Source organism: Rattus rattus, chromosome 1 (genome assembly GCF_011064425.1).
Source record: "Rattus rattus isolate New Zealand chromosome 1, Rrattus_CSIRO_v1, whole genome shotgun sequence".
Lineage (NCBI taxonomy): Eukaryota > Metazoa > Chordata > Mammalia > Rodentia > Muridae > Rattus > Rattus rattus.
Window position 1 is genome coordinate 181,625,038 of NC_046154.1, and position 26,217 is coordinate 181,651,254.

Sequence of the window (26,217 nt, forward strand, 5' to 3'; positions counted from 1 at the left end):
CAAAGCAAAAGGATATATATTTTCAATCGTAAATGGATGTCAACAGCCATGCAACTATGCAGATATGCAATTTCATCTGATTAAGTATAAAAATTCTATTACTGTCAATAAGGAAATCAAATAACTTTCCTTAAAATAGTCCCTAAAATTTAAAATAATGCTGTGTGAGTGTGTCTGTATATAAGGAGTTAAGTGATACAGTTAAGAGATATTGTTCAGGATTCTTTTGCTTAACTGATCATTCGTGTTTCCATATGAATTTTAAGATTTTGAGAAATTTCTGTGGAGAATTACATTGTAATTTCGAAGGGAATTACAGTGAATTTGTTGATTACTTTTGGGATCTGGTTATCAGAATATTAATACTACCAACCCATGTACAAAGATCTTTTCATTTTGCTGTGTGTTCTTCAATGTTTTCATCAGTGTTTTTTCTTAGTGTTTGTCTTTTGAATTTCCTATGTGAGCACTTAAATTTTTCTTTGGACGTTATGCTGGCTTGTTTTATGTCAACTTGATAGAAATTGAAGTCATCTGAGAGGAGGAACCTTCACTTAAGAGAATCCCCCCTTAGGATAAAGCTGTAGTTTATCCCTGTAGGTGAGTTTTTAAACAGTGATTGACTTGGGAGGGCCCAGCTCATTGTGAGTGGGCCCAGCCCTGGGCTGTAGTCCTGGGTTCTTTAAGAGAGCAGGTTGAGGAGGCATGGGGAAGTAAGCCAGCAAGCAGCACCCTTCCCCCGATGATCTTTGCCTCAGCTCCTGCCCCCAGGTTCCTGTCTGAGTTCCTCTCCTGACTTCTCTCAATGATGAACAGTGATTAAGCAACATAAGCCAAACAAATTCCTTCCTGCCCAAGTTGTTTTTGGTCATGGTGCTTCATCACAACCATAGTAACTTTAATTATGACATATGGTAAAGGGGATTGTTTCCCTGATTTCTCTTGTTTCAAAAGATTTTTCACTCATATATCACATCTTTCCACTCCTTCTAACCTGCTCTCTTGTTTTTCTAGTCATACCCCACCCCACTCGCCATGCACTTCTCCATTTCTTTTCAGAAATAGGCAGACCTCTCAAGGATATCAACTAACCATGGCATGTTAAAGTTGTAATAAGACTAGGCACCTTTCCTCATATTAAATTTGGATGAGGCAGCCCAGTAGGAGGAAAGGGCCCCAAGAGTAGGCAAAGGAGTCAGAGACCACCCTGCTCCAACTGTTAGGTCGAGCTATACAACCGTGACATATATGCAGAGGACCTAGGTCTCACTCAGGCTCCTGGGTTGGTGGTTCAATTTCTGTGAGCCCCTATGGACCCAGGTTAGTTGATTCTATGGTTTTTCTTGTGGTGTTGACTCCTCTGGCTCCTACAATTCTGCCTCATCTTCTTCCTCAGAATTTGATGATTTCTGACTAATGTTTAGCTGAGGGTGTCTGCATCCGTTCCCAGCAGTTGCTGGATGGAGCCTCTCTGAACTATGGTGATTATACCAGCCTCCTATCTTACTAGTATAACAGAATATCATTATGAATTCTTCCTTCCCTTTCCTCAAAAGCATGCTCTCTCTTCTCCCTCCTTCTTCCCTCCTTTTTCCTTTCCTTTCCTTTCCTTTCCTTTCCCCTTTCCTTTCCTTTTCCTTTCCTTTTTCTTTTCCCCTCCTTTTCCCCCTTTCCCCCTTTTCCCCCTTTCCCCTTTTCCCCCTTTTCCCCCTTTCCCCTTCCCTTTCCCCTTCCCTTCCCTTCCCTTCCCTTTTCCCTTCCCTTTTCCCTTCCCTTCCCTTCCCTTACTTCCCTTCCCTTCCCTTTTCCCTTCCCTTTCCTTTTCCCCTCCCTCTTCCCTTCCCTCTTCCCTTCCCTTCCTTCCTTTTCCTTCCCTCCCTTCCTTCCCCTTCCCCCCCTTCCTTCCTTTCCCTTCCTTCCTTCCTTCCCTTCCTTCCCTTTTCCCTTCCTCTCCCCTTCCTTCCTTCCTTTTCCCTTCCCCTTCCTTCCTTTCCTTCCCCTTCCTTCCCTTTTCCCTTCCCTTCCCCTTCCTTCCCTTCCCTTCCTTTTCCCTTCCTTACCTTCCTTCCCTTCCCTTTCCCTTCCTTCCTTCCCCTTTCCCTCCCTCTTCCTTCCTTTCCCTTCCCCTTCCCTTCCCTTTTCCCTTCCTTCCTTCCCTTCCCTTTCCTTTTCCTTCCCTACCTTCCCTTCCTTCCTTTCCTTCTCTTCCCCCTTCCCCTTCCTTTTCCTTCCTTCCCCTTCCCTTCCCTTCCCTTCCTTCCTTCCCTTCCTCCTTCCCTCTTCCTTCCCTTTCCCTTCCCTTCCTTCCTTCCTTCCCTTCCTTTTCCTTTCCCTTCCCTTCCTTCCTTCCTTCCTTTTCCCTTCCTTCCTTCCTTTTCCTTCCCTTCCCTTCCTTCCTTTCCTTCCCCTTCCCTTCCCTTCCTCCCTCCCCTCCCCTTCCTTCCTTCTCCCTTCCCCTTCCCTTCCTTTCTCCTTCCTTTCCTTCCCTTCCTTTCCTTCCCTTCCCTTCCCTTCCCTTCCCTTCCCTTCCCTTCCCTTCCCCTTCCTTCCTTTCCTTTCCTTTCCTTTTTGCCAGTAGTGTTTAGTTCTATCCTGGAAATGTAAGTCAAAGGTTTTGTGCCTTGGTTGGTGTCCTAAGCCCTCCACTGTATGTCTTGCTTGGTTATAGGAAATGGCAGGTTTAGGCTCTGTGTCCCCCTTTATTAGGAATCTTAGCTAAGGTGACCCTGTTAGATTCCTAGGAATTTCCATTGCCCTAGGTTTCTACCTAGCCCCTAAAGTGATCCCGATTCCAGTTGTCTTCCCCAGTACTCCTTCTTTCCCTCCTCCCTGATCTTATCACTCCTATTCCCATCTCCACCTGTCCCCAGTCCACAGAAATCCATGTATCTGATTTCTTAGTCTCTCTCCGTTTGCCTTGGTATATGGGGACGATGTTGATTTGACTGTGTTTATTTTATAACCTGACACTTTGCTGAATATGTTTGTCATCTCGAGATGATTTCTGGTGCAGTCTTTGGGGCCTCTCATATATAGAATCAAGTATTCTGCAAGGGTATTCTGATGATAGAGATATTTTGACTTCTTCTTTTCCTCATTATATACCTTTTATTTTCTTCTCTTATTATTCTAGATAGGACTTCAAGAACTATATTGAAAGAGTCATGAGCAAAGATAGGTTTGTCTTGTTATGATCATAATGAGATGCCTCAACTTTTTCACCATTTAACATGATGTTTGTCATGGACAGTCTTTATAATGTTTAGAAAAATCCCTTCCATACTTAGTCTCAATAGAGTATTTATTATGACGGGATGTTGGAATGTTTCAGAGATCCTTTCTGCATCCTTTGAAGTGATCGTGCGATTTCTGTGCTTGAGTTCAGTTATATAGTGAATTACATATACTGATTTACATATGTTGAACCATCTCTGCCTCCCAGGAATGAAGGCAACAAGATGGTGAGTGAATTTTAAAAACTAAAAAAACACCTGTCATCTCCATCCCTACCCATTTCCCCTCCAATTCACCCCTTGTCTTTTCTATGTATTCTTCAATTCATCTTTTTCTGTATTTGATTAAGGAATAATGACTTTCAGTTTTTAAAATTTTTACAGTTGTATATTTACAAGTACCCATTTAAAAATTTCGACACACTTTGATACATCATGTAAAAAAAGTCTTTAAACATATAATTTGGAATATTGCCCACCTGGTAAAACATATTCATCCATAGATATGTCAAGAGTAATAGACTCAGGAACAGTTACACGCTTGGCAGAAGGAGCTAGACTTCTCATAAATTCTTCCTTGTCTATTACAGATAATATCTTAGAGGTTAAAAGAATATCTTTATTATTTTATTATCGAAGAAAGTCAGAGTAGGGTAAAACTATGATTTTAATAAAGTCTAAATATACACACTAAGAATCTGATTTACTATAAACCTTTTAAAAACACTAATATTTTCTTTATATAATTATACTTTTAGAGTTTTAAAAACTAAGTGATTGTTAATCTATAATAGTCAATTAATATGCTTAATTATACCTTCAAAATATTCCTTGCCCCCTGATGATTTTCTGTCTTTATTTTCTTCTTTTGTCTATCTTTATTATCTGTGCCAATTGTTCATATATACAAGTTATTAATATACTCAGTATAATACAAAGAAAACTACTATCTACTTAAACCTGAGTTGTGCATTTAGTTTTGACTGAAAGTAATATATAATTAAGTTTCTTTCCTCTGAAGTTAAAATATATAGGATATCTGCACTGAAGCAACAAAACTCAAAATTAGTATTTCAAGTCTGAATAATAACAAAAAAGACTAAAAAGGATATAAAATATTGTTCAAGTTATGTTCCAACTCTTACAAAGAATGTCTCAACAGAGTTAGAGAATATACACTGAATGAAAACGATTCTAAGTAGAAAATCTTTAGAGGACATTCTTCAAAATACATTGGGAGGGTTTCGAACTATAAAATGCTACACTTTACATTTATTTTGTAGGGATTTTTCTCCTGTGTTAGTTTCCAAATATAATACTGCTCTTATAGATTCTCTGCAGTAAAGTATTTTCTTTCACAATAAACATTATAATACATTGTTTTGCTTCAAAAAAAGGATAAATGCAGTATTATTCTGCTGCCCTGTGTATATAAACATTTAATTCCCAAATATGTATGGATCAAAAAACTATTTTTAATAACTGAAATTTTTGTAGTTTTATATGATACACCAGAGCATACTATGAAACAAAAAAAATTGATTTGCTTAAAATAATTAAACTGCAGGCAATAAACTAACATGCTATGTAACAGAAAATAACAAATTCCTAGCTGCAATAGTGAGTCCTTCCATTGATAAGTTAAATGCATACCTTCATTAATTGCTCAGAATCTGCTTTAGATTCAGGTGATGATGATCCAGTTCTCAAATGCATATGACTGTCAGACACTGCGCCATAACTACAACCTAGAGAAACAGGTGTACTATAATTTCAAATATTAGAGTGCATGTCAAAATCTCAATCCTTTTTATTACTCTTTCACCTTAATTTCCATCAACATACTTAATTAGTAACACTAACTCCAAGAAATAGAAAGTTCTTTTTAAAAGTTGTAAAAAAAAAAAAAAAAGAACCCAGATGCCCTTCAAAAGAGGAACAAATACAGAAAATGTGGTACATCTACACAATGGAATATTACTCAGCTATCAAAAACAATGACTTTATGAAATTCAGAGGCAAATGGTTGGAACTGGAAAATATCATCCTGAGTGAGGTAACCCAATCACAGAAAAACACATGGTATGCACTCATTGATAAGTGGCTATTAGCCCAAATGCTTGAATTACCCTAGATGCCTAGAACAAATGAAACTCAAGACTAATGATCAAAAATGTGAATACTTCACCCTTCTTTAAAAGGGGAACAAGAATACCCTTGGCAGGAAGGGGAGGCAAAGATCAAAAAAAAACAGACACAGAAGGAACACCCATTCAGAGCCTGCCCCACATGTGGTCCATACATATACAGCCATCCAATTAGACAAGATGGATGAAGCAAAGAAGTGCAGGCCGACAGGAGCCGGTTGTAGATCGCTCCTGAGAGACACAGCCAGAATACAGCAAATACAGAGGCGAATGCCAGCAGCAAACCACTGAACTGAGAATAGGACCCCCGTTGAAGGAATCAGAGAAAGAACTCGAAGAGCTTGAAGGAGCTCAAGACCCCTTATGAACAACAATGCCAAGCAACCAGAGCTTCCAGGGACTAAGCCACTACCTAAAGACTATACATGGACTGACCCTGGACTCTGACCTCATAGGTAGCAATGAATATCCTAGTAAGAGCACCAGTGGAAGGGGAAGCCCTTGGTCCGGCTAAGACTGAACCCCCAGGGAAGGTGATGGTGGGGGGGGGGGGGAAAGGGGGGGGGGGGGGGGGGGGGAACACCCATAAAGAAGGGGAGGGGGAGGGATTAGGGGGATGTTTGCCCAGAAACCGGGAAAGGGAAAAGGGAATAACACTCGAAATGTAAATAAGAAATACTCAAGTTAAAAAAAAAAAAAAAAAAAAAAAAAAAAAAAAACCACAAACATAAAAAAAAAACCACAAACATAAAAAAAAAGTTATCAGTATTTGTAAAATAAAACCAAACTTCTAATGCTCACTGTCTTGCTATCACTCTTCATAGTCTACATGGTGTTTTATTTTTTTTGTACATAGAATCAGAGCTGTTTGATTATACAATACTGTGTGACACAATTCTTGGAGAGTCTTGAACAAACCTCTACTCACTCCAGGTGCAGACCTGAACACAAAGCAAAACAAAATAAAAACTACCAAAGTCAAACTTGGTGAACCAACAAGGCAAATAGGATTACTTGCATGAATATGGGTAAGGAGTTTCTTACAGAAACAGGACTGATTCAAAGACAGCTCCATTAGCATAGTTCACACCAGCCTCAGTAATAGCTTAAGAAGCCTGGAACTCTGGGTCTCACAACATGATTAGCAAAGGGCTCTAGATTTTGGAGAGCATCCCTTGAAAGCCATTCATTTGGTCTCAGCTTCTTGAAAGCAGCTTATCTGATCTCTGTCTCTTGGCAGCTATGATGGACTGAGTATTTTCTAGGCAGTTATGCTGACCTGAGACTCTTCCTTTCCGTCAGGTATGTTTGTCTGAGAATGTCTCTCAGCAGTCCGTATTGTTTATCTAAGCCTGGGGAGTGAGAGGCCTCGAGTGTCTGGTCAGTTTCAGAATTCCTAAAGCTTCGGGTTTGGTTATTTCCTGAGTCCTAAGGAGTCCCCATTCCTATTAATATCCTAAGTCTCGCTGAGCTTCCTGCAGGATGGAAGGGTTTACTTCCTTTAGAACACCCAAAGTCTTGAGGAGATTCCCTTCAAAATGGAGTGTTTTATTTCATAGGAAATTGCATACATATGCAGCATACAATGACGCCTTGATAAGAGAGAGAAATAAATGTCGTCTCAATTCTATTGGACAGAAACTAACACTAGAATCTTGTACTATATAATGAAAATATTTTCTACAAATATTAATTTAAAAGATTAAAATTACAACGAATGATATCAATTTATTTTATGAGATTTTTATTTCCTTTTTATTATCATTTCAAATGTAATTACATTCCTTCTCTTTATTTAGTGTTTTGTAATAGTAAACCACCTTAACAGAGGACCTGATTAACTCCTCCCATTTACTTTACCAAATATGATATATTTCTTCTCCAATATATATTCACAATCTTTCTGGAATGCATTACAGTGTAAAAAGCTGAAGGAAAACAAATATAATTTTCCACATTCTTCTCCAACTGACTTTCTGTAAGTTAAATCCAATTATATTTTTATAAAGCTATTATGTATAAGGGGAAGCAGGTGATGTTTTCATTTATTGACCCAGGTTGTGATAGAGGAAGTTTGAATCATAAATAAGATTCTACAACAGAAAACTAATATCACTATAGGACTTGTATGTTTGTGTATATGTGTGTACATTTGTGTGTGTGTACATGTGGGATGTGTGTGTTTTGTGTATGTGTGTGTATGTACATGAGGGGGTATGTATGTGTGTATTATGTGTGTATCTGTGTTGTGCGTGTATGTACATGTGGTATGGATGTGTGTGCTATGTGTATGTGTGTTGTGTGTTTGTGTGTGTGTTCTGCGTCTATCTGTGTGTTGTGTGTGTATGTACATGGGGTGTGTATGTGTGTGTAGATGTGTGTGCTATGTGTGTGACGAGTGTGGTATGTGTATATTTGTGTATGTTGTTTGTGTTGTCTGTATGTACATACATGGAATATATGTGTTTTGTGTGGATGTACATGGGTTATGTATGTGAATGTTGTGTGTGTATGTACATGGAGTGAGTGTGTAGGTGTGTGTGGTGTGTGGTATGTGTTTAGTATGTGTATATGTACATGAGGTGTGTGTGTGTTTGTGTGAGTGTATATGTGTATATGTGTATGTGTGTACATATGTATTTGTGTAGTGTATGTATATGTGTATGAGTGTGTGTATGTATATGTACAAGGGTGGTGTGTGTGTGTGTGTGTGTGTGTGTGGTGTGTATGTAGGTATGTGTCCATATGTGTGTATGTGTCTGTATATTGACATTGACTGTGCATTTCCTAATTACAGTGGATAACAGTCTCTATAGTAGTACTGTCCTGAAAAAGGCAGAGTTAACCTTTGGTTTTCATCTTACAGTCTCTGCAGTCTTCGCAATGATAGAACTTGCCCTCAAAGATTGTTATAAGATATTTAAAAGAATGACTCCCTTTTTACAGATACATGTCTTATACTTACTGAAGACATCAGTATCTTCCAAGTCCTGAAGAATGAGCTCTTCAGCAGTTTTACTCTTGTTCTTTATGACGCTGATATAATGAAGAACTGACTCTGGCAATTCAAGTACATCCTAAAATCCGAGTAACAAAAATATGAGAGGATTACCAATGGTCATATGTCAAACATTGCAGTCTTTATCTCATACCAAAAATTTCAGCAAATGGTGTAAATAGGTAAAAGTACCCATATAAAAGGTCTATTTCAAACAAACATAGTTGCTTAAGTTTTTCCTTCTGTTTTCATGCAGTTATGTCTTCCTAGAAAATTCTAAAAAAACAAGTGAAAAAGTTAACTAGTTATAATTTGCATTTTTATTAGATGTACTATGTTTCTGACCCCATCCATATCAAATACGTTCTTGATATTTTGTTGCTATATAGCAAATATTTATTATCAAATAAAGACTAAACTTTTTACAAAATATACAAATACCTTATGTAATTATTTAATATGTAATTATCAAAAACATTGAGTTTATGTAACATTATAGAACACTGCAGAGAAATTTTAATCCGGCAGCATGGCTGCTTTGACTGGGACAAACTCTTAGTGCACACCTTTAACCCCAAACAGTGAAGGTAAAGTGGGTCAGTAGAAGGAAGCAGTCATTTTTAATTTTTAATTGAGGGACAGACAAAGCGAGGTCAGAAAGATTTGACAGAATGAGTTGAGATAAAATATGCCCAGCATTCAAGAGAACAGACAGGAAAGAGAGGCTACTTCAGAGAGCAGCGAGGAAAGAGAAGGAGGAGGCAGTTTTACTGGAAGAATTTTACAGATACAGATTCAAGAGTGAACACTCAGGACACAGGTGAGGACAGAAAGTCAGAATAAGAAGGAGTCACATTAGAAAACATTGCCTAAATTAGTTTGAGGCCAAGCAGAACAAATTAGTCAGAGGCCAAGAGAGAAGCCAGATTGGAGCAGTCAGATTGGAAAGGAGTTTGTGCCAAAACAGCTGAGTTGAATCAGCCAGTCAAGAGCTCAGAAAGGGTGAACTTACTCAGCAGGACCATCAGAGGCTGAAAACATTCTAGGCCTAGAGTAGATTGTACTGACGTCATTAGAAGCTTGCAGATCTATGCTTATGTTGGCAGATAGAGGCAGGAAACCACCAGATGACAATTTACGTGAGACAAATAAAAATTACTCTTATAGAACATCTATCAACAGAGCCTTTATAAATTTTAAAATTTTCTAAATACCTAAGTAGATTCATATAAATATACTACATGTATAAATTAAGTTCATTCCTATGCAAATAATAATTACTGTTAGACAACATAATACACAATTTCCTATTCATAAAAATATTTCAAACATTTAAATATAGCTTAATAACAATCCTAAAACTATTAATACATGAATAGAAAATCTTCATCGGGGAACATAAGCCACAGAAGGATTGATACATACAGACATTGGTGATACAGAAAAAGATCACAGACTTCATAACACAGGACTAACAAAGCTTTCTGTCACATTGGGTTTCCATTAGTTAAGAAAATAGCCCTTTGCCTCTATTATACCTAATTAAATGTATTACTATCTTTAACAATTAACAGCACCCAGTACATAGGAAACCAAAGAACATCTGTGACATAAAATGAAACTTATCTTGACAAAAGTAGCCACTCTCCCCTTTTGTTCTCTGCACTTTACTGTGATTGCTACTTCCTGGTTACGAAGTGTTTGTAACAGAAAAGGACAGTAGTGATTGCTGTGCATTCTGTAAGAGACAATCTTCAATCACTGAGTCTTTCACCTTGAGTTATTATTATAATTTATTTTTACTTGTAATAAGTTATTTGAATTTGACAAATAATTTTATGGCATATTAAGCCAGAGTGCAGTCTGAAAGCTTCATTCTGCCTTTGTGTATGAAGCTATAAAATTATAAAATCTACTTTTGTGACTAATATTCTAGCATTTTGTCTCACATAAATTAACTGTATAAAAGACAGGATATTTTTAAATTGAGTTTTAAGGTAATATATAAGTGAATATGATCTTAAGTAATGAGAAAAGCAGAAAGCCTAAAGGCATAGCACAGCAGTGGAGCAATGTCCTAATGTGAGCCATGCCGTGAGCTCAAGACCAAGTAGAGGGTTGCAGGGGGAGGTAGAACTATGTATGAACTTCACAGTGTAAGTGGTCAGACAGGACACATGTTAGAAAAGAAGGCCTGCAGCATACAGGTATTACAGATTTTATGTAAAAAAATTTTTAAATCTAAATATCTACCAAGGAACAATTACTTATAACAGATACCCTAAGCCATAGAAATACATGAGAAAAACATAGAAAAGACTTAAAAATTTGACTGAGCTCATTTTTTTATCTGTTGCTATTTTTTCCCTCCAGCCCCAAGTTTGATTATTTCTTAACATCTATGCTTTGTCTTACTGGAGATTCCAGGTGTGATATTAGGTTTCTAGGTTTCTAATAGGAGATCTCCAGGTGTAGACACTCAGTGCTAGGAACTTGCCTCTTAGTACTGCTTTTTAATTGTGTCCCATAAGTTTGAATATGATGGGTTTCACTTTTCTTAAATTCAAAAGGAATTTTAGTTTCTTTTTAAAATTGCTGCCGGCTTAGTTTTCATTTAGTTGTGAGTTGTTCAGTTTGAACAAGTTTGTAGAATTCCTTTTGTTTTTGTTGTTGATATCCATCTTCCATCTGGTGCTCAGACGGGATGCAGGGTGGATGTTATTTCAGGTTTCTTGTATCTACTGAGACTTGCTTTGTGTTCAAGGAGGTGTCCAGTTTTGGAGAAAGTTCATGAACTGTTAAGAAGGTATATTTATTTGTGTTTAGGTGAAATGTTCTGTAAATATATATTAAGTACATTTGATTTAGAAAATCAGTTAGTTCTAGCATTTCTCTGTTTAGATTTAGTCCAGATGACCAGTCTATTGGCAAGAGTCGGCTATTGACATCTGCCACTATGCATATGTCATCAAAGCTATAGTAGTTTTCCTTTTATAAACTTCAGTGTCCTTGCAGTTGGTACATAATTGTTAATAATTATACCATCTCAGCAAGTTTTTCCTTTGATGTGTATGTAATCCCTTTCCCTAAATCTTCTCATTACTTTCAATCAGTAAGTTTGAAAAACAAAATTAACTAAAAGTCAGAAAAATAGGATCCAAATGAACAGTCCTATCAGAGACAAAATGGGGTATAACAGCAGATACTGGGAAAATTTAGAGAGTCATAATGACATAGTTTAAGAAGTGAACTCTACTAAATTGAAAACTCTAAAAGAAGAGGTAATTTTCTTGAAATATGGTACTTAACAAATAAATGAAGATCAGATAATCAAATTCAAGAGACACAGAGACCCTACTGAAATAGAAGCAGTAACCAAAAATATGTTAACAAAAATACAAAGCTCAGAGCCTCATGGCTTTACACAGAATTTTACCAGATTTTCAAAGAAGAGTTAATGGCAATACTTTTCGAATTATTCCACAAAATAGAAGCAGAAGAGACACATTTTATGAGGCCACAGTTACCTGACACCCAGTCCACATAAAGATACACTAAAGAAATGACAGACCATTTTCCCTTATAAATATAGATGCAGATTGTCTCAATAAAATACTTACTTGTAAACCAAATCTAAAACACATCACAAGGATCATTCCCAGTGATCAAGTAGGCCTCACCCCAGAGATGCAGGGATGGTTTAGCATATGTAAATCAAAAAATAAAATCTACTATATACACAAACTGAGAAAAAAAAAACCACACATGATCTTCTCCTTAGATGCAGAAAAGACCTTCAACAAAATCCAACACCTCTTCATGTAAATGTTCTGGAGAGATTAGGAACACAAAAAGCAAACCTCAACATAATAGAGCTGATATATAAACAAGTTCAAAGCCAACACAAACCCAAATGGGAGAAACTCACAGCAGCATTGCCAGTAAAATCAGAAATGAGACAAGGTTATTCACTCTCTCCATACCTAATATAGTACTTGAAATCTTATATAGAGAAATAAGAAAACAACTACAAAACGCCGTAAGAGATTATTTTGAACAATTATACCTCAATATGCTTGGTAATCTAGAAGAAATAGCTAAATCTCCAGAAACACAAATATTGCTAAAGTAAAATCTCAGTAAGTAGGATGTCTGGGGCTAGGGGTATGGCCCATAGGAAGAACAACATCAACCAACCAGAACCCCCAGAGCTCCCAGGGACTAAACCACTAACCAAAGAGTCCACATGGAGGGACCCAAGGCTTCAGCCACACATGTAGCAGAGGATGGCATTGTCTGGCATCAATAGGAGGAGAAGCCCTTGCCCTTGTGAAGGTTCATTTCCCCAGTGTAAGGGCATGCCAAGGTGTTGAGGTGGGAGTGGGTGAGTGGGAGAATGAACATCTTCATAGAAGCAGGGAGAGGGGAATGGGGAGGGGGAATAGGAGACTGGGGAAAGGGGGATAACACTTGAAATGTAAATACATAAAATATTCAATAAAAATCAGAAAATAAAAAGAGTGCCTGTCTAGCATGTATGACGAAATCCTTCATCCAGTCCTTAACACTGTGGGAAACTAAGGGTAGTAGGTACTGTAATCCCAGCACTCTGGAGGTGGAGGCAAGAAGCCAAAGGCTTGATGGCAAGGCTGAAGAAAACACCTGCATCACTCACAGAATATGGAGAATTCAGATTGATGCCTACCTATAGCCTACACTCTATGAACAAGTGTTCATAGTACTACTATAAGGTACCCTGCACATTATTAAAAAGAAAGGGGAACACCAACCTAGGTAGAAATTATTTGATACATAATGATGAGCTGCCTGCAAGATACCCTAGTATAGTAGTAGCTTATGGGAGTAACCGACCAGCATCTGATAGGTTTAAAGTCCAATCAGTGTGAGGGAACCCATTCCCAACTGATTAGGCAGCCAAGAACCTGAGATAATCTAGGGACCCAGAAGAAAACTACTACTACCTTTCTGCTAAAATTACTTCTAATAATATTTTGTTATATTCATGGATCTATGCCTTTCCTATCCACCATCAAAGAAGCTTCCTCCTGCAGTAGATGAGAACAAACACAGAGACCTACAATCCCCTCACAAAATCCCAATAGTGGAGAGACCTTGGAATGCTCAGTCCTAAATGGATGTCTCCATGAAATCCCTCTCCTTCAGGACTCAGGAAACCCCATGGAAAAGGCATTGGAAAGACTGCAACAACCAGAGTGGATGGAGAACACCAAGTAATCAAGATCTTCTAAACACAGCAGGACCTAAACACAGAGACTGTGGCAGCATGCACAGGGCCTGCCTGGCTCTGTACCAGGGAGGGTCCCAGAACTGAGAGCAGGAGTGGGCACAACCTCATCCACAACCCAGAAGCTGACTGTGAACCATAACCACTCAGAAAAGAAAAAATGAGTTCTCTCCAATGTAGCCTCACTGAGGAATAAAACCACTATTAAGGGGAGGGCCCAGGGCTAGAGAGAGATAGCCAGTATGAAAGAAACTCAGTGGCTACTTCAGAGGATCTTTGTCACATGATGTTTTGTTGGGACATTTTTTTTTAACCTTACACATCCTTTGCATATACTATTTTATGTTTTTATAGGATTCCTGCATATTTGAATGTGTGTGTGCATATGTGTCTCTATATATGTTTTGTATGTTTTTCTTTGCTACTTGTTCTTTTGTTTGTTTTTATCTTATTTAATTTCATTAGTATTGTTTTGATATCTGTGTTTTCTAAGAAGAGACAGATAGGGGGTGAATTTAGCTGGGAGCTGAAGTATGGGGGATCTTGGAGGAATTGGGGGAAGGAAAACTATAATCAGAATGCATTGCATCAAAAATAATCTACTTTAAATACAGGAAAACCAAGAAATTCTTAAAAGTAAAACCCTCCTTCCATGGCTAGAGGCTCCTTGCAGATAAGAGAACAGAAAGAATTTAAGAGCCAAAGGCTTCTCTACAAGTAAAGAGTGTTTTACATACACATCAGGAGGTTGCACATATAAACTTACTGTAGTTGAAAGAGTATGCACAAGGTCTGTGTAAGCTCAATCTAGACAAAATACCAGCCTGGGGATAAGGAGCCATGGAGTCTCACCTTTCGCTAAGGAGCTATTGGGATCTGGTAGCTACTAGGAGAGGGGGATTCATTTTTCTTTAAGATGCTGGCCCTTGTTAGGTGGACCACACTCAAGCCAGTGGAAGGCCACACATCCTAGAGTATATAGGTAGTACAGATAGTTCATTTTGGGGTTTTTTATTAAAGGACATATAAATGAATGGGAAGGGGAGAGGAGATGGATCTTGGAGGAAGAGTTTAGGGTAAGACAAATGTGATCAAAATACATTTTATGATATTCTCAGTGAACTAATGTAAAACGAAGAAACTATGGAGAAACACTTACAGTGTCACTATCGTCACTCTGAGTTTCTGATTCTGAATCGTTTTCAACCTCATCATTTTCCAAGGAAGAAATGCTGATTTTATCCAATTCAGCTTCTATTTCTTCTTGGAGCTTTGCATCACTGTCGTCACTGTCCTCCATAACTCTTAATGATAAAAAGTAGAACTTATAGGAAAAGAATCCAATATGTCTTTTAAATATATGGGTTCTAATTTGTCACACTCCACAACATGCACATAGACATTTAACTTAACAAATGCTTGTGGCACCATTTTAGGCGATCACTATGTGATAAAGAACACAGCTTTGCCTGTCTATTTATTGAATTTTAAAGATATTTGACTATGAGATGATGAAAACTATTCTTTCATTTCATCCAGAAAAAAAAATCACATGGATTTGGCAGGCTTATACTGTACAATTAAAAAACTTCAAGTTTTTTATTATCCTTGTAAGTTCAGTCCATTAAAAAATGAACAGTTTGAGTAAATAGAAATTAATATGCACCTAAGAGAAAAACTCAAATCTGTTTCTGAGAGAGATCTATGACTGGCTACTTTATATTCATTGAGTAAAGTTCTAGTAATTCTGACTTAGACAGTCACATGCTCTTAATAGCATGGCATACAGTGACGGCTAATGTGTGCTTATTATATAATCTCAAATTTACTGTGCTTAACTTCTTACTACTTGAAATGGATATAGATCACACAGTAATGTGTCTTTACATCCTCATCATCACCTTCATCACAGCCAGAATGATCTCCAAGATACTCAGGACTGTGGTAGGCCAGGTATTAAAGCATAAGTACATAATTAATATAATTAATGATCTTCAGAAGAAGTTATCAGATTAACAATGGTATACTCATTACTTAGATTAGAACGCTGATGTTTGAAATGGCTATTAAGCATCTAAAGTCAATAAGCTAATGTATAACGGGACTAGACCTCAATTCAGAGCTACTGAGTCAAGTCAGTGATTCTCTCACCATCAAGAGCTTCTCTCAGACTTTGCACTGTGCTTCATGTTTCCAGCATTTTTGAGCTCTCAGCCATGCTGGAGTGGGCTTTTGGTGGCCCAGCTCTCAGTCATTTCTGACCCTAAAAATAGCTCTTTAACATATTCATTTGCATAGCTCCAATAAAACTGATTGGTTCATCAAGTTGGGTTTGGCTGGCACCCTTACTTTGGTCTGCCATAGACAGACCATCAGGGGTAAGCGAGCTTTGACTCACATCTCCCCAGGGATATTGTCACACAAAGGCATAAATAAGGTATAAACATTCTTCCTGCACCTTAAACCAGATTTGTCACCTACTGAATTATGCCCTGCTCAGTATCCCTTTCATGTATAGCTTCACCTTACGTATTACCCCTCTGGAGTCCTCTGCACATAAATTTGAACTAGTATCTAATAAGCTAAGAGGGTAAAATAAAAAATCTGTACTTTCCTCTCCTCTAGCTATGGGCATCACATTCCTTCCTTTACCACAAGCGATTTCTTGACCACTTTCTGTGTTGCCTGAGACATGAAAAGTTAAGTTGACACCTAGACATGTGTGTAAATGTACAGAAAACAACTTACTCATTAGGGTCTTAGTGTCGGAAAGTTTCCCTAGACTACTTCACACTAATAATGAATCACCCCAGCTCACTAACTGCCTAGAGTGGGAAAAGATTAAGAAGCTCTCCGAGTCAGCCATGGGATAGAACAGAGAAATGCACTTCGTAAAGTAAGAACAACAAAATCATTACAAATGGGTAAAGAGCAAAGGGGGTGGAAGTAGATGGGAAGAAGAGAACTGACATCTGAGGCAGGGGTGTGGTCGAAAGGATTATGGAAGGCTCTCTTTTGAAGGAGCTAGGAAGTGAAAGGAAGGGGATGGAGTCCAGCGTGCTGCGCAGTTCCCGGGGCATCCTGTCCTGTCTGCAGTGGCCGCTTAGTGACCTGTCCACCCGACCTGCACATCCTGGCAACCTTAGCAGACCCAGTCACAGAAACCCTCCTCACTCACCCACGAGATCCGTACTTCCTGGGAGACAGCGCCCACAGCTGCTCAACAAATCGTAGCCATGGCAGCAGCCAATCTTCAGCCGGCGGAGCAGCCCTTCCTTACTGGTGCCCAAGCAGGTCAAACAACTTTCATTTTACTTTGGAATTAGAATTGCATTTCCTACCTGGAGGAGGAAATCTCTCTCTCTCTCTCTCTCTCTCTCTCTCTCTCTCTCTCTCTCTCTCTCTCTCTCTTTTTCACTCTCTCTCTCTCTCTCTTTTTCACGTGGCTATTAATATTTATATAGTTTGGGGAATTATTTAATGTCGATATGCCTTTGGTTATAAATATTCAAGTAGAGGGGGCCTGACTTTTTGAGCAAAAAGCAATCATCTACCAGATATATATGCAGACATTATATCTTTTACAAAAGTGATTTGTGAGGCAGAGACGTGGAGAAAACGCCAGTGAATAACTTGCTTGCCATGAGAATAGTTTTTTTTTTAATGAGATAATTACTGGTTATGAATTAATGTCTATCGAAAATTTTAACCCTAGACTAGTGTGGTAGAGCAAATTCTAAAACTTATTTCCTATAATAAAAAATTATAAAATATTGACAGAAACTACTCAGTACAAATCTTGAAGTTCTATAGCAGGGCTCATAAGTTTCCTTCAATTCAACACCTATGCAAACTTTCCTTGGATAATCATTGTTTTCCAATTGAAAATGTGGTGTGATGGGATCATAGGAATCATCACATTAACATTGGACTAGCCCTTTGTACATTTAATTTTCACAACATTCGTTCAAGAGGGACACTATTAAAACTGTCCCCTACAGATAATATCACTGAAGCTTAGAAACATTGTCAACAGCAATTTATGCCTTTGTGTTTGTATTTTAACTTTGAGACTTTTGATCTTTTTCAATTATAATTTAATTACACAACATTTTTCTCTTTCCTGCCTCCACCCTCCCCCATTCCCCACTTCTTGTTCCCTCTCAAATTCAGGACCTCATTTCCTTTAAATGCTATTGTTACATACACATACACATATGCATAAGTATATGTTAATATAAACTGATAAGTCCATTTAGTGTTGGTTGCATGTTTATAATTTCTGAGCTGAAAATCTGGTATAGAAAAATCCAATCAAAGGGCTTATCCTACCCCTGGAGAAGACTAATTACCCCAGTCTCAGGATTCCTCAGTAACTTGTTCTCTGATGAGGAGTGAGGCTCTTTGAGATTTTCCCCCTTCCCTCTTAACCTGCCTGTAGGTATTTTTCTTCTCTGGGTCTTGTCTGGACAACCATATTATTGAGGAATCGTGGTTCCCTGTTCTTTGTAGGAGACACTATCTCTCAGAAGTCTTCCAGGTCTCAGGTCTCATGGACCTCCTTTCTCCATCCCCAATTAAAGGTTCCCAGTTTGTAGAATGCCCCATACCGCTTCTACCTTGGTATTCCTCTGTCTACCCTGCCAACCTCCAGACTCTCACAGCACCTTCTAACTTTCCTCTCAGTAGTTAGTCCAATAGAGCAGAATAGGAGCTAGGAACCACAGAGGAGAAAGAACGTTGGCATGTGTCCTCCTGGGTCCGCTCTATCTCACATTTTATTATTTCATGTTGTTTACAGGTGAATAATATTCCATTGTGTATATGTACTACATGTGCGTTATCTATTAGTCAGTTGAAGGTCATGTAGGTTGTTTCCATTTCCTATATATTGTGAATAGAAGGGCAGTGAACATTGATGAGTAAGTTATCTGGGGCATAAGATGTAGAGTCCTTTGGTACAGATACCTGGTGTAGTAGATTTTATTTTTAGCCTTTGAAAAATTCTCTGCACTAATTCCCAGAGGAGTTGGTTTTCAATACCATCAATGTCGACTAAGAGTATCTCTTTCCCCACATCCTCTCCAGCATTTGTTGTTCTGTTTTTCCTAGACAACTGACTATGGTAAGTTGAAATGCAAGGTTGTTTGAATTGCATTTCCCAAATAGAATAGCAAAGGATGATAAGCATTTTGACATGTATATGTATTTTTAATTTTATTTAATCTTTTTTTTTTACACTCCACCTTTTATTTCCCTCCTGGTCCACCCTCTGACTGTTCCACATTCCGTACCTCCTCCCCCACCTCTGTCTCCATGAGGATGTTATCCCCTTCGATCTCACCAGACCTCCCCATTTCCTGGGTCCTCTAGTCTCTTGAGGGTTAGGTGCATCTTCTCTGACTGCATCCATACCCAGCAATCTCTGCTGTTTATGTGTTGGGGGCCTCATATCAGCTGGGGCATGCTGCCTGGTAGGTGGGCCAGTGTCTGAGAAATCTACAGGAATCCAGGTTGAGACTGCTGGTCCTCCTACAGGATGGTCCTACTCTTCAGCTTCCTCCAGTTTTTCCCTAATTCAACCAGAGGGATCAGCAGCTTCTATCCATTGACTGGATACAAATATCTGAATCTGAATCTTTCAGCTGCTTGTTGGGTCTTTCAGAGGGCAATCATGATAGGTCCCATTTTGTGAGCACTCCATAACCTTAGTAATAGTGTCAGACTTGAGGCCTCCCCTTGAGCTGGATCCCCCTTTGAGCCTGTCTCTGGACCTCCTTTTCCTCAGGCTTCTCTCCATTTTTATCCCTGCAGTTCTTTCAGACAGGAACAATTATGAGTCAGAGTATATGACTGTGGGATAGAAACCCCATCCTTCACTTGATGCCCTGTCTTTCTGCTGGAGGTGGGCTCCACAAATTCCCTCTCCCCACTGTAGGGAATTTCATTTAAGGTCCCCCCCTTTCAGTCCTGAGAATCTTTTACCTCCCAGGTATCTGGTACATTCTGGAAGGTCCTCCCACCCCCTACATCCCAAGGTTGTCTGTTTCCACTCTTTCTGATTGCCCACAGGGCTTCAGTCCTCCCCACCCCCCACAATACCAGACAACGTTACTCTCTCCTCACCCCTATACCATTTCCCAAGGTTCCTCCCTCCCCTCTTTTGATTGCTTTCTGATCCCTCCCAAGTGAGGCTTCCTCACTTGAGTCCTTCAGCTTACTGACCTTTTTAAGTTCTGTGGACTGTATCTTGGGTATTCTGTACTTTTATTTTAGCTAATATCCACTTGTTAGTGAGTACATACCACGCATTCCCAGAGTAGGTGCAACATTTTTCTAATACCATCAATGGCGAATCAGTTTCCTTTTCTCCACATCATCTTGAGCATTGGTTGTCAGTTCTGCTTTTCCTAGACATTCTGACTATAGTAAGATGAAATGCAAGGTTGTTTCATTTGCATTTCCTAACAGCTAAGATTGATAAGCATTTTGACATGTATATCTTATTTATTTTTATTTATTCTTTGGAGAACTCTTTGCTCATATTCCTAACTTATTTTTGAATGTTTTTGTTTTGTTTCTGTTGTTTTGGATTGCTTTACTTTGCTTCTCTGTAAGATGTACAGCTGGTAAAGAGTCTCTTCCAATCGGTGGACTTGTTTTTGCTCAATTATTTCCTTAGCTTTGAAAAGGCTTCTTAGTTTTAAAAAATCATAAACTTAGTTTTAAACGTCTTAGTTTTAAGACCCAACTGTTGGTCTTAATTCTGTGAAGTTCTGTTCAAGAAGTCCTTTCCTACACCTATATCCCGTAAGGTATTGAAGGTGATAGACACAGGCCTAATTTTACTCTTCTACAGATGAGTAGCCAGTTTTCACAGCATCACTTGTTGAAGATGCTATCTGTTGTCCACTGGATATTTTTGTTAACCTTGAGCTCTGATTCTTTTAAACCGAGTGACTTTAGACAAGTTGTTTTACCTTCTTGACTTTTTATTTTCGTTGGCAGTACTAGAAATTATAGCACAACCATGCATAATCTGTAAAATTTTGATGATTAGCAGAATCAATGAAAATGATACATTATAGGGTGTGGGGAAAAATAACACCTTAATTATCAAGTGCTACAGCTTTGGATTCAAATTCTCTCTTCGGCTCTTTGTGATCAGAACGCATTTCCCTTCCTTCCTTCCTTCCTTCCTTCCTTCCTTCCTTTTTTTCTTCCTTTATTCTTTCTTATAGGCATGTTCTTATAATGTTCTCCATCCTCATTTACATCTTGTGATTTAGACTACATTCATCTCTCATGAACCAGTACATTGGCTTCTTAAATTATATCCCGCATTGTGTTGCCTTTTTAATTCATTGTCCACTTGGTGCCAGAATTATGGCTCCAGTTACCTTTAGAGGAAAAAAAAGCACATTCTTTAATAAGCTTTCAAGGTGTTTCCCAGAATTTACCTGATTCTACTCATGTACCTTCAGTTTACAACTTTGCCCCATTTGACTCTTGTTCCTTTCACCTTTCAGTAAATCTTACTAGCATTGGAGATATCTCTCTCTCCCTCTCTCTCTCTCTCCTCCTCCCCCTCCTGCTCCCCTCCCCTTTCCCCTCCCTCTCCTTTTCTAATGCCTCCTAGGACTACTGTATTTGAGTGACTTGCCATTTTTCAATTATTATTCAAAGGACAAGGCTTATTCATCTTTTCTATGAAACTTCAATTTTCCCTTGATCCTTTGTCATTCAATGGACATGTAATTTAGCCTTGGCAACAGGTTTGAATACTGAACTTCTTAACATGCTCTGACTTGTTCAGCTAGGCTTTCTCCTCATTTGGTACTTTGAAGGAACACAAACAATAGTGGCAAGCAATTAAAGTTTATTTAACTAATAAAAACCAATCCCTGTGAATAGGTGAATTACTGTAAGAAGTTAATCCTTAGAGCATTCACAGTTTTGAATGACCTTTGGGGAACTGAACAAAATAAATACATACCAAGGCCTTATTTAATTTATGACAAATATCTTGTCCATAGTAAAAGCAGGTGTGTATCTTTCATATCACAAACATTACATATTTCTGTAAGAACTATAATGCATTTGAGTATCCCAGTGCTAGCCTATTTTTATTATTACCACCTTGTGAGACTTATGTAAGTGAGCAGGCCATCAAGTAGACACATCTTAACCTTGTAAACTACATGGTCTTCCTTGGATTATTACTTCAATAGCATGTTTGTTATGTTCTGACATTTTCAATTTCTCTTTTAAAATTATCATTATCCTCCTCTTTACCAGCTCAGTTCCCTTTGAAAATGTTTAAACTTTTTTGACTTCGTTTGATGGTACATACCTTCAGCAATATCTTCCTCTACTGATTTCCTTGATAACCATGCATCCTTTTACTTAAAAATTCCAAGTTCCCAATTATACTGTTCTTCACCATCTAACCTGTATATTTTCTAATCTATGTTCAAGCTCCTTATTATTTGCTGACTCCATTATTTTGCAAGTCTTCATCAATATGCCTCACATATTCTGAGCTCCTATAACTCCCCTCAACTGCATCCCTAACAACAGATCCTAGTCCTACAAAAATAATTACTTTAAATGCTGAATTTATGAAAAATTTCCATTTTTCTCATTTCCAGTGTTTGTTATTATTTTTAATTATTCTCATCCTACATACATTTCTCCTATAATCTGCCATATATTTTTGTAAGAAAGAAATTACTATCTGTAGTTTCTGAATGTATTTTGTAATTACCCATTTCTTACCTGAGGGTATCTTGGATTTAATCCTCTTTACCCTAATTCACTTCCTTCATCATCCCAGGAATATACTTGCCACCTTCTACAACAGATTCAGGCTATGCGACACTGTGTGGATGAAGCATGAACTGGAAGTGTCTCTATCACTTTCACCTCCCTTGCATTAGCAACACTTTTCTGGGTTATTCACTGTCTTTTCCTTTTCACTGCAATAATGGGCAACATGCAGAGCAAATTTGAGAATCACACATGTAATTTACCAGGGAATACCATGTTTCTAAAGACAGAAGAAATCCGTCCACCTTCTGCTGAGAGATGACTTTCTTCAGTGTGTTTCTATACCTGGGCCTTTTGATAGTGTATTTCTTCCCGACCATATCTAATGCACCAGATCAAGCATGAGCTTTCAACACTTCATACCAGAGCTACTGATGAAATTTCTCGTGTACTAGTTTGCCTTTTCTTATGTATTTTCAGGGAACCAGAAGCCAGGAATTTGGGCTTGACTTCTTGTTCAGACTATGGGAGAAAACCACCACTTTCCCACATGCCTGGCTAAGTAAAATTGAAGTCAAAAGTACATATCCTCAGAACTGAGGAAAAATGCAGAAATGAAAACCAGCCTTTTCAAGTAAGTGTCCTAGGAAAACATACCAGGCATTGGAGAAATCCAGGATCATGAGTGGAGAACAGAAACTGAAGGAAGATAGAAAGTCTGGAGAGATGGATGGCAGAAGAAGGAAGAACCTGGGCATTTTCTGAGATACTTGTGCACAGATAAAACTAGGAAAGGGTGCACATAAAACATAATGTAGTATTTACGATTTTCAACATCCTGATTTAGACTACATTCATCACTCATGAACCAGTACATTGGCTTCTTAAATTATATCCCGCATTGTGTTGCCTTTTTAATTCATTGTCCATGTGGTGCCAGAATTATGGCTCCAGTTACCTTTAGAGGAAAATATATATATAAAATTTGCCTCCATATCCCCTCCTATGGATATTTTTGTTCTCCCTTTTAAGGAGTGAAGCATCCACATTTTGGTCATCCTTCTTAAGCTTCATGTGGTCTGTGGATTGAATAGTGGGTAAATTGAACTTTTGGAATAATATTCACTTATCAGTGAGTGCATACCATGTGTGTTTTTCTGTGATTGGGATACCTTACTCAGAATAATGTCTTCTAGTTCAGTGCATTTACCTATGAATTTCATGAAGTCGTTTTTGATAGCTGAGTAGTACTCCATTGTGTATGTGTACTACATTTTCTGTATCCATTCCTCTGTTGAAGGGCATCTGGGTTCTTTCCAGCTTCTGGCTATTATAAATAAGGCTGCGATGAACATAGTGGAGCATGTGTCTTTGTTGTATGTTGGGGCATCTTTTGGGTATATGCCCAGGAGAAGTATAACTGGGTCCTCAGGTAGTGGAATGTCCAATTTTCTGAGGAACCTCCAGACTAATTTCCAGAGTGGTTGCACCAGTTTGCAATCCCACCAAAAATGGAGGAATATTCCTCTTTCTTTACATCCATGCCAGCATCCATTGTCACCTGAGTTTTTGATCTTAGCCTTTATGACTGATGTGAGGTGGAATCTCAGTGTTGTTTTGATTTGCATTTCCCTGATGACTAAGAATGTTGAGCATTTCTTTAAGCATTTCTCAGATATTTGATATGCCTTAGCTGAGAATTCTTTATTTAGCTCTGTACCCAAGTTTTTTAATAGGGTTGTTTTGCTCTCTGGAGTCTAACTTTTTGAGTTCTTTGTATATTTTGGATATTACCCCTCTATCAGATGTAGGATAGGTAAAGATCTTTCCCCAATCTGTTGGTTGCGGTTTTGTCTGAATGACAGTGTCCTTTGTCTTACAGAAACTTTGCAGTTTTATGAGGGCCCATTTGTTGATTCTTGATTTTAGAGAGCATAAGCCATTGGTGTTTTGTTCAGGAAAATCTCCCCAGTGTCCATGTGATTGAGACTCTTTCTCACTTTTTCTTCGATTAGCTTGAATGTATCTGGTTTGATGTGGAGGTCCTCGATCCACTTGGACTTAAGCTTTCTACAGGGCTATAAAAATGAATCAGTTTGCATTCTTCTACATGCTGACCTCTAGTGGAACCAGCACCATTTGTTGAAAATGCTATCTTTTTTCCATTGAATGGCTTTAGCTCCTTTGTCAAAGATCAAGTGACCATAGGTGTGTGGATTTATTTCTGGGTCTTCAATTCTACTCCACTGTCTATCCCTGTAGCAACACCATACAGTTTTTATCACTATTGCTCTGTAATACTGCTTGAAGTCAGGGATGGTGATTCCCAGAGAAGTTATTTTATTGTTGAGTATAGTTTTCAATATCCTGGGTTTTTTGTTATTCCAAATGAATTTGCAAATTACTCTTTCTGACTTATGAAGATTTGAGTTGGAATTTTGATAGGGATTGCATAGAATCTGTAGATTGCTTTTGACAAAATGGCCATTTTTACTATATTAATCCTGCCAATCCATTAGCATGGGAGGTCTTTCCATCTTCTGAGATCTTCTTCAATTTCTTTTTTCAGAGACATGAAGTTCTTATCATACAGATCTACAGATCTTTCACTTGTTTGAAGTCACAGACAGGCATTTTACATTACTTAGGACAATTCTGAAGGATGTCATTTCCCTACTTTTTTTCTCAGCCTTTTATCCTTTGAGTAGAGGAGGTCTATTGGTTTGTTTGAGTTAATTTTATACCTAGCCACTTTGCTGAAGTTGTTTATCAGGCTTAGTAGATCTCTGGTGGAACTTTTGGGGTCACATAAGTATACTATCATATCATCTGCAAATAGTGATATTTTGACTTCTTCTTTTCCGATCTGTATCCCCTTGACCTCCTTTTGTTCTCTGATTTCTCTGGCTAGGATTTCGAGTACTATATTGAATAAGTAGGGAGAGAGTGGGCCGCATTGTCTAATCCCTGATTTTAGTGGGATTGCTTCAAGTTTCTCTCCATTTAGTTAAATATTAGCTATTGGTTTGCTAAATAATGCTTTTACTATGTTTAGGTATAGGCCTTGAATTCCTGATCATTGCATGAATTTTATCATGAAGGGGTATTGAATTTTCTCAAATGCATTCTCAGCATCTCATGAGATGATCATGTGTTTTTTTTTTTTCTTTGAGTTTTTTTTTTTTTTTATATAGTGAATTACGTTGATGGATTTCCATATATTGAACCATCCCTGCATCCCTGGAATGAAGCCTACTTGATCATATTGGATGATCATTTTGATGTGTTCTTGGATTCAGTTTGTAAGAATTTTATTGAGTATATTTGTATAAATATTCATAAGGGAAATTAGTCTAAATCTTTCTTTCTTTGTTGGGTCTGTTTTCTTTAGGCCAGATCCGGAAACAAAGAACTCTCCTCTCAGGTATGTAGGCGCTCCTGGAGACTGGCTTCCAGCTCTGGGCACAGCCAGAAACCAGAAGGGTCCTGCCCCTGACTGCTACTGTGTCCCTGTGCCCAGGGTGCATAGATATCAGTAGTTGATTTCCCTTGGGGTGGGAATGTGGGCAGAGAGTAGTCTCCTCTCAGGAATGTTTACTCTTCTGAGGGTCTGGCTCTCTCCCTCATGGGATTTAGGTACAGGGAGCTGTGTGACAGAGTGAACATTATGTCAGATTAGATATTAATTGGATATTCCCACAGGTTTTGTGCTATTGGTGTCTTAACATAACTTGCAGGCAGTATACCTTTGGTTTGGGGCTGGCTTGCTATTTGTGTTTTTCTTTTGACAGCATGCAGAATATC

At 38.3% G+C, this 26,217-nt stretch overlaps 1 protein-coding gene across 1 annotated transcript in view; it reads right to left on the reverse strand.

The window, feature by feature from the left end:
• LOC116914007 (leucine-rich repeat and IQ domain-containing protein 1-like) overlaps positions 1-26,217 on the reverse strand; it is a 162,161-nt gene that overhangs the window by 18,756 nt on the left and 117,188 nt on the right. Inside the window, exons 3-6 of the mRNA XM_032918311.1 lie at positions 14,804-14,968; positions 8,346-8,457; positions 4,887-4,981; positions 3,713-3,830 (exon numbers count right to left, since the gene is read on the reverse strand). Of these exons, the coding sequence (XP_032774202.1) occupies positions 3,713-3,830; positions 4,887-4,981; positions 8,346-8,457; positions 14,804-14,968 (490 nt within the window). The remainder of the gene's footprint in view (positions 1-3,712; positions 3,831-4,886; positions 4,982-8,345; positions 8,458-14,803; positions 14,969-26,217) is intronic.